The sequence below is a fragment of the Arachis ipaensis genome, chromosome B01, assembly GCF_000816755.2.
Source record: "Arachis ipaensis cultivar K30076 chromosome B01, Araip1.1, whole genome shotgun sequence".
Taxonomy (NCBI): domain Eukaryota; kingdom Viridiplantae; phylum Streptophyta; class Magnoliopsida; order Fabales; family Fabaceae; genus Arachis; species Arachis ipaensis.
The window spans coordinates 105,469,619-105,478,857 of record NC_029785.2 but is presented as its reverse complement, the minus strand read 5'-3'; the positions used below and the strand labels follow the sequence as shown (position 1 = coordinate 105,478,857).

Here is a 9,239-nt window from a genome sequence, read left to right as displayed (position 1 = left end):
CTATCTTCCGTAAAAAAAATAAATAAAAAATTAAAAATTAAAATTAAAATAAGAGCCAAATTACTCTTCCTCCGCGATGATGTATAAAAAACTTCCCGTGATACTTGTAATCTCCATTGGCATTATATTACTTGGCCATGCCATGGTTGATAACTATAACTAGATCTAAAGAAATAAACGCCGCTCCTATGATTATAACTCGTAACACAAACAAATTGAAAAATAATAATCTCAAATGTTTCAATTACTTTGCATAACTATTATGGCAATCTGAACTGCTAATTTAGTACAACCAACGCTAACCAAATATTCCAAACAACGCATTAGGCCATGGTCCGCCACGTACTAATTATTTACACCAAATACCTTCTTGACTACAGTCATTCTAAGATTAATTGTTTCTCTTCCTAAAACTAGCAATCAATTTGTTGTTTCAAATGTCATGCGGGGAAATACCTATTGCACAAATCCCCCAAAAAAATGTTTGATGACGATTCTCTAATAAATAGTAGTGGTACAAATTGCTCAAGGCAATATCAACTACATACCATGCCAAGGCCTCTTTGAACCTAGAGGAATGGTATTGGATCCTGATCTTCCACCTCTGTTGCCACCAAAGCCTCCACGTCCTCTTGATCGAAAGCTTCCTCTGGATCCTGCACGATGATGAGAATGATTTGCATGTCGACAACTCACATATATCAGCGTCAAAGAGGAAATTTAGTTACCTAATAGAGCAGAACCAGCTGACCGAGCCAATGCAGATAGTGCAGGGCTCACAACCTGACCTGCATCTTGTAAAATCTTTATCAGAGCCCTCGCATACTTAGCATTAGCATGCGTGAAGAAGGTGTACGCAGTCCCTTTAGCCCCTGCACGACCAGTTCGACCAATTCTGTGTACATAATCTTCCAGGCTTGAAGGAAAATCAAAATTGACCACACATTTTATGTCTTTCACATCTACAAGGAAAGAAAACATGTAGAAGTCAGCAAGTTAAGAGTCATGATTCAGACATGGAGAAAACTGCAAAATTCCTTATCCCTGCTCCTTAAGATTTTAAGAGATCAAACTCAAGTAAACACATTCATCAAATAAATGTGCCCACCTTAACCTTTCAGGGATAAGGAGCAGCCTCACCATCACTGCCGTCTACCACATCCAATTATCTACTAAGTATGCATTAGTCAACCAGGCTGCAGAGAGTAACCAGCTCCATAACTGTGGATGGGGATCATCAGTTCAACTATGTTGTTAAAAAATTTACAAGTGGTGATAATGTGGTATGACTTGCATTGGCAACACTAGTTTATAATTGATAATCAATCTTGCTTTCCCAACCATGTAAAATGCACGAATAACCCAATTTATCACATTTTCAGGATAACACAACATGATGTACCACCTCAAATTTTGGGATAAACATCCAAGCCATACCAATGGAACTCTGCCTCAGGCATCCATGTAACTTGACATTTGAAAAGGATAGTTCTCAGATTAATAGCAAGAGGCAGTCCACTTACTGCAGTAAAATAATTTCACCACTGAATGCAACTCATTGATCCCCTGGTCAAGTTACAGGCGGTCCCAACACCCTGACAAAGTGACAATATGGCTCCCCCATGAACCCAAACCACAAATTATATCAAGAACTGGACAGCAGCCGGCCGACTCACCTATGGTTAAAGTTTTAGACCTATTCCAAAATTCCTATGATTCTTAATACACAGTGATCCTACCAAGACCCCGTGCAGCAACATCAGTGGCAGTCATTATTGGACTTCTACCATTCTTAAACTCAGCCAAAACCCAGTCTCTTTCAGCTTGGTTTTTATCACCATGGATGGATAGAGCTGGCCATCCATCCATCCTCAATTGTCTTGTAATTTGATCACATCCCTTTTTTGTCTCCATAAATATTAGAATTCGGCTCCCATCCATCACTTCTTTCAGCAATCTAATCAATCTGCATTCACAAAGGTAAAGAATCAATCTAGCATGCAAAGACAATAGTCACTATCTTTTACCGTTGAGGATATAAACCTGTTATATTTCTCTGCATCTGTCACAACTTCAACAACTTGATTTATAGATTGGTTTGCTTTCAGTTCTGGTGACCCAATAATTACCTATAATAAAGATATCCCAAATGATAAGATATCCATTACAATCAACAAAAAGATAGCAAGCACATGATTCATAATGACTTGCAGTAACCTTATATGCGTTGCGCAGGAACTGCCTTGCCAGAGCTTCAACCTCCTTTGGCCATGTAGCACTCCAATATAACGTCTGTCTATCTGGTCGAATCTGTTTAACCAATGTCACTGAAGGATTGTAACTAAAGCTAATGTATTTAATATGATTTTACAGCTGTATATAAAAGTATGTCATGAGCTATAATGCTAAACTTGATTACAAAGAATGAATAAGATGCTCTTCTAAGGAAAACAGTTTTAATTAATTATATTTTCTCACTACTTCCATGTTGGCAGTTAATTGAGCACAATACCTGGCCTACAATTTTCCTTATCTGAGGTTCAAAACCCATGTCCAACATCCTATCAGCTTCATCCAAGACAAGGTAAGTAACTCTCTGCAAGTTTGTGTGCTGAGCTTCCAGCATATCTATAAGGCGACCTGGTGTAGCAATAACAATCTCTACACCTGCAATGCCCAAAGTTAAACAACCAATTTTAAGTTCCACAACAGAAATAAGTCATTCAAAAAACACAAGAAAAGACAAGTACCCCTTTGAAGGTCACGAATTTGCGGTCCCTTTGGTGCACCACCATAGATGCATGTACTTCTAATATTTGCCCGCCCTGCGAATTTCTGAGCTTCTTCTTGAATTTGAACAGCTAACTCTCTAGTTGGTGCTAAAACTAAGACAATGGGACCATCCCCATGTGCTGAAAATCAGCAAACACATCCATCATTATATAGAAATAAATGGACTATTATGAACAAGGAAACTTTGTGTTCACCAGATTAGATTAAACAGCAGATCCAGTACATACACAGTCCAGGTTGTGCACTGACATGCACCAAAGCAGGAAGCAGATATGACAAAGTTTTGCCGGAGCCAGTCTCCGCAATGCCAATCAAATCTCTGCCTTTAAGAGCCATCGGCCAACCCTGGGCCTGGATTGGAGTCGGCTCAACAAATCCCAGGTTTTCAATCACCTCAAGGCAGTAATCTAGAATCAAATCAAACATCACAAAAACAGACACATGACACACAAGAAATAATATAAAACAATCACTTTCAGTTTTTAAGCATGAGAAAAATGCCGTGAAAAAAGCTATACCAGGAAACCTGGCCTCATGGAACATCCGAATGGGTTTCGGCACATCATGGCCTTGCACTGTTATTTCTCTACTGGCACGATAATGCATCACTTCTTGATCGGACATGGCCCTCACTGCAGGGGACTCAACGTAGAAATTCTTCTCAAAAGGGACCAAATTCTTAAAATCCTGCTTTGGCAAGGAAATCTTGTTCAATTCATCCTTCGATGACCGTCCACCATGTCTACCACCTCCTCCTCCTCTTCCACCACCATGACTTCTGCCTCCCCTAAAACCGCTTCCACCGCCTCTACCAGTTCCGCCGTCTCTACCAGAACCTCCGCGACCTCTTCCACCAGCACCGTAACGACCTCCGCCGTCTTTTCTGCCACCAGCATGGCCATTACCAAGTCCACCACCGCCTCGGCCTATATTGAAACCACCAGGAGGGGGCGTAAAGGAAGTTACCGACGAGGACCCGAAGGCATTCGGAGCTCCTCTTCCTGCACCATAAGGGACCGGAGGGGCACCGTAGGGGACCGAAGCACCACGACCTACAACAGGAGGCGGCATGAATGGTCCAGAACCGAGGATATCGCTGCAAAGTGAAAAGGATTTAAACGCGTGCGTTTTGATATCAAAGTAAGGAGCATGATGAGAAAAAGGAAAAAAGCGTGGATGAGGTAAGAATGAATAAACCTGCGACGATTGCGATAAGAAGCGGCGTCAGAGTATCTGTTATCGTAGGGGTTCATCTGCGGAGAGGCTAGGGTTAGGGTTTGAAATTGGAGAGAATTTGAGATGAATGGAAAAAGCGTGATGAATTTGAAGTGCAACTTGGAAACAAATGGGGAAACTTGGGTTTGGGGGGGCGAGAGAGAGAATAGAAGCGTATTTGAATTAGAGTGCAATTTGGTTTGATTTGGTGGCGTCTTCGTAAGTACGACGCGGTGGAGGGTGGTTGCAGCCTTTGCTGCGCCGTGAATCTCGGACCCAAGAGTAGGGGTGTTCGTGGTGCGGTTTGGTTCGGTTTTTGAGAGGAATGTCATCTGATCGGATCGTCTAATTAAACTATCGTTCGACTTGGTTCGATTTTTTTGTTGAGGTCATTCGAACCAAACCAAACTAATTAAAATCGGTTTGGTTTGGTTCGATTTGTTCGGTTTTTTTAATCAATTAAAACAAAGACTACAATACTATTTCACAAAGTCTTATACATTGAAATCGACAAACACAAATACACAATTGAAATCAACAATCAGGTGTCACCCATATTTTCACTTGAACTGACATCAAACTTACTAAACAAATACATTAAACAACAAAATTAATTTGCAATCAATTTACAAAATCATTTACCAACCAGTAACAATACCAACAATAAAGTAATTCAACAAAAGTAATTCAACAATAATTAAGTAATTCAAAACCTCCAACACTTGATAAATCATACTAAATCACTTCAAAACTCAAAAGTAATTCAGTAATTCATTAGAACAGCAAAACAAAACAAAATAAAACAAAAGCAGTTTCAATAATTCAATAGAACAACCAGTAAGGCAGCAACAATGAAATAAACAAGTCAACAACCAGCAGCAATCCATCAAATATACGTTATTGGCTCCTATTTTGTGCTTTATTGTTATCAAAATGCAGTGAAGAGGATTTGCATATCTCTGGATGCATCCTATACCTGTCATGATAAAAAAAATCAAGAAAAGGATTCAGATTTTATCATAAAACAGGACAATGTAAAATTATAGTCAACTTTGCCTAACAAAAAATAAACCATAGATTAGAACAACACTAAAATTAAATAACATAAATTAGAACACCAAACCACAAACTCAAATTAAATAATTAAAACAGAGAACACTATAAACTTAGATAATAAAAATAAGAACACAGAACAAATTTTCAAATAGAAATGATCAAACAGAACCACAAATTACCAAAGCTGCAAGAACAAATTAGAAAGAACAGAACCAAAAATCCGAAACCAAAAACCATATAGCAAAATAAAAATAGAACCAATTATTAAAACAGAACTAAGAACAACTAATTAGCTCCAAAAAATTTAGAATAAATAATTTACCTGAAAACTAAGAGGCATCCCCATTCTAGATGCAATGGAATGGCTACTGCGATGACTACAACGCGAGGACGACAGTGGCTACGAACTTGCGAAGGACAACGAACGACGGCTCTGGTGCGTGGAGTAGACGATGTGCTGCTGGAAGAGGTGGTGTGTGGAGGACGACGGGGAGAGAGAACTGCTACGACGAAGGGAGAGGGAGAGAAAAGAGCCGCACCGCCGCGATGGTGTTGTCTGACGGCATTGACAGCGGGGAAGGGGGAGGAGTTTTCGGCGCTGAGAAGTGGTGAGAGCTCAGAGGATTAGAGACTAGAGAGAGGCTAAGCGGAGTTAGGGTTACTGGTAGGAGGGGCTGGGAGGCGCTATTCGTCGGGGCTGAGAGGGGCTACTGGGAGGGGCTATTCGGCGAGGTTGGAAGGGGCTGCTGGAAGGCACTGTTCGGCGGGGATGGAAGGGGCTGGAGGTGCTGTATTGCGGGGATGGGGGGCTGCTGGGAGGTCAGGGTAATGGGGTTATTTTAATTTTAGTGTTGTTCTAATTTATGGCTTATTTTTTGTTAGGCAAAGATGACTATAATTTTACATTGTCCTATTTTATGATGAAAGCCGAATCCTTTTCTTGATTTTTTTTTTATCATGACAGGTATAAGATGCATCCAGAGATATGCAAATCCTTTTCACTGCATTTTGATGACAATAAAGCACAAAATAGGATCCAATAACGTATATTTGATGGATTGCTGCTGGTTGTTGACTTGTTTATTTCATTGTTGCTGCCTTGCTGGTTGTTCTGTTGAATTATTGAAACTACTTCTGTTCTGTTTTGTTTTGTTTTGTTTTACTGTTTTATTGAATTGCTGAATTACTTTTGAGTTTTGAAGTGATTTAGTATGATTTATCAAGTGCGGGAGGTTTTGGATCAAGTGTTGGAGGTTTTGAATTACTGAATTATTGTTGAATTACTTTTGTTGAATTACTTTATTGTTGGTATTGTTGCTGGTTGGTTAATGATCCTGTTTACAAAATCAAACAATTTACAAAATCATTAACCAACCGGCAACAATACCAACAATAAAGTAATGCAACAATAATTCCGTAATTCAAAACCTCCAACACTTGATCCAAAACCTCTCGCACTTGATTAATCATAATAAATCACTTCAAAACTCAAAAGTAATTCACTAATTCAATAGAATAACAAAACAAAACAAATCAGAAGTAGTTTCAATAATTCAACAGAACAACCAGCAGCAATCCATCAAATATACATTATTGGCTCCTATTTTGTGCTTTATTGTCATCAAAATGCAGTGAAGACGATTTGCATATATCTGGATGCATCCTATACCTGTCATGATAAAAAAAATCAAGAAAATGATTCAGCTTTCATCATAAAATAAGACAATGTAAAATTATAGTCATCTTTGCCTAACAAAAAATAAGCCGTAAATTAGAACAACACTAAAATTAAAATAACATAAATTAGAACATTAAACCACAAACTCAAATTAAATAATTAAAACAGAGAACACTATAAACTTAGATAATAAAAATAAGAACACAGAACAAATTTTCAAACAGAAATGATCAAACAGAACTACAAATTACCAAAGCTGCAAGAACAAATTAGAAAGAACAGAACCAAAAATGCGAAACCAAAAATCATATAGCAAAATAAAAATAGAACCAATTATTAAAAGAGAACTAAGAACAACTAATTAGATAAAAAAAATTAGAACAAATAATTTACCTGAAAACTAAGAGACATCCGCATTCTAGATGCAGAGGAATGGCTACTGCGAGGACGACAGTGGCTACGAACTCGTGAAGGACGACGGGGAGAGAGAACTACTACGACGAAGGGAGAGGGAGAGAAAAGACCCGCACCGCCGCAATGGTGCTATCCGACGGCATTGACAGCGAGGAAGGGGGAGGAGTTTTCGGTGCAGAGAGGTAGTGAGAGCTCGGAGGATTGGAGACTAGAGAGAGGCTAAGCGGAGTTAGGGTTACTGGTGGGAGGGGCTGGGATGCGCTATTCGACGGGGCTGAGAGGGGCTACTGGGAGGGGCTATTCAGCAAGGCTGGAAGGGGTTGCTGGGAGGCGCTGTTCGGCGGGGATGGAGGCGATGTTTTGCGGGGATGGGACGGGCTACTGGGAGGTCAGGGTAATGGGGTTTCTTTGAGAGTTTTGGCTGCGGGGAGATGTGGGGGTGGGGTAATGGGGAAGCTAGGTTATCTGATGGGGTGGGGATGTGGGCCGTGGGATAATAGGCTATTGGGCTGCCTAGTGGGTTGGGTTAACTAATGGGTTTTTTCTGTTTTTTAGTTACCAATTTGGTTTGGTTCGGTTTGGATTTTCAGTGTCAGAACTGAAAATTGAACCGAACCGCATAAAAAATAACAAAACATGATTTTTCGGTTTTTTCGGTTTTCGGTTAATTCGGTTCTCAGTTTTGTTGGTTCGGTTGATCGGTTTTGTTCGGTCCGGATCGGTTTTGAACACCCCTACCCAAGAGTATTAACCATCCACTTAAATTTTATACCTTCCTTCCTTCTTATTTTTTTAATTTATTAATTAATTTAAGGTGAATTCTATCGAGGGTGGAGCAAGGATTTAGGTTGTGTGATGGGGGAGAAGGGTTCGGAAAGGCTACAGGGGAGAGGGGAAAACTGCGTGTATAAGTGCCTGTGTGTGGGGAATGGTGGGTGTATGGAAGCAGTGGTGGGGGGCTTTATATAGTAGTGGAGGGTTAGGGAGGTTGGAATCTTGTGTTTCTAAAAGAAAGGAAGTGGGGAGGAACTAGGAGGAAGGATGGAGGCTTATATAGAAAGGAGAGAATTGGTCACGGGTTAATGTTGGAAGTTGGGAGGGGGGTTTATATAGGGTGAAAAGGGGTAGTGTTTATATAGGAGGGGGCTGGGGAAGAATATATGAGGAAGGGGAATGTTGTGGTCAAGGGAATAAGGACTTCGGTAGGCTGGGAAAAAGACAAGCTTTAGTGGTTGGAGACTGGGAACAGTGCAGGGGGAATATGTTGGGAAGGTGAGGGTGGAATGGAGGAGGGGTTCGGTCAAGGGGTGCAGGTTGTGTTGCTTGTGGGGAGGTTTGGTTTTAGTTTAGAAAGGGGAATATATGGGGAAAGAAAAAAAAAGAAAGGCTGGGTTTATTCTTGGGCAAGGACAGCAGAGGTGTGGCGCGTTGGGAAGGGAATGGCAGGGGAATATATTGGAAGTGGGTGGAAAGCTTCGCGGGTTGATGTTGGTAAAAGGGAAACTTGGAGGGAACATGGGGGGAAGGGGATAAATGTTATAGGGAATCAATCAGAGGGATATGGTGAGGATTTGATGGGATTTGGAGTTGATTCGGCGAGGATGTTGGGGACTAGGTGTTAGCTAGCGCTGAACTTGAGGAAAAGTAGGTTCAGTGTCGTATACATTGTGTGTGTTATGCAGCTCCCACGCTAAACTTGGTAAAAACCAAGTTCAGCGCCAATGTTCCCGAATGCATTTCCACTCTCCACGCTGAACTTGGTGCAGCCCAAGTTCAGCGTGGGCCTTGCGCTTTTTTTTTAAATATTCATTTTTTTGAATTTTTTTATATTCCCACGCTGAACTTGGAGAAGGCCAAGTTCAATGTAGGAATGGCAGTGGCAACTCTCACTTGGTACGCATGCATCCACGCTGAACTTGGACTTGGGAAATTCCAAGTTCAGCGTGGACTTGATAGTAAGAACTCCCTCTTTGCATGCTTCTAACCACGCTGAACTTGGAAAATCCCAAGTTTAGCGTGGAATTGGCAGAATCAACCTCCTCCAGAGTGTTCAAAAATTTTTTTAAGTGTCCGGTTCCTGTTT

At 40.7% G+C, this 9,239-nt stretch overlaps 1 protein-coding gene across 4 annotated transcripts; it reads right to left on the bottom strand.

Moving 5' to 3' along the window:
* Window positions 216-4,371, bottom strand: LOC107632687 (DEAD-box ATP-dependent RNA helicase 20). Of its 4 annotated transcripts, none has more exons than XR_002362430.1 (11): window positions 3,991-4,371; window positions 3,312-3,889; window positions 3,021-3,200; window positions 2,751-2,912; window positions 2,513-2,667; window positions 2,218-2,310; window positions 2,044-2,129; window positions 1,524-1,966; window positions 1,109-1,221; window positions 729-962; window positions 216-656 (listed from the first exon to the last, which is right to left on the bottom strand). XR_002362430.1 is itself a non-coding variant. In XM_016336356.2 (10 exons), exons 1-10 carry the CDS (start codon window positions 4,338-4,340, stop codon window positions 541-543), a joined length of 2,181 nt encoding a protein of 726 aa, XP_016191842.2. In that variant the 5' UTR covers window positions 4,341-4,371; the 3' UTR covers window positions 216-540. The 4 variants fall into 4 exon arrangements, 2 of the variants coding, with proteins under 2 accessions (XP_016191842.2, XP_020978768.1); XR_002362431.1 differs by having other exon boundaries at window positions 1,677-1,966; XM_016336356.2 differs by lacking the exon at window positions 1,109-1,221 and having other exon boundaries at window positions 1,740-1,966.

What these genes read in the sequence shown, in the direction of transcription:
- LOC107632687 (XM_016336356.2), bottom strand. Translation starts at nt 4,340, where the DNA reads ATGACATTCCTCTCAAAAACCGAACCAAACCGCACCACGAACACCCCT. An exon ending in TAAGGAAAATTGTAGGCCAG is followed by an intron (nt 2,311 to 2,512) that starts GTATTGTGCTCA and finishes TTGGTTAAACAG; the next exon opens with ATTCGACCAGATAGACAGAC. An exon ending in TGTTGCTGCACGGGGTCTTG is followed by an intron (nt 963 to 1,739) that starts GTAGGATCACTG and finishes CTTTCCTTGTAG; the next exon opens with ATGTGAAAGACATAAAATGT.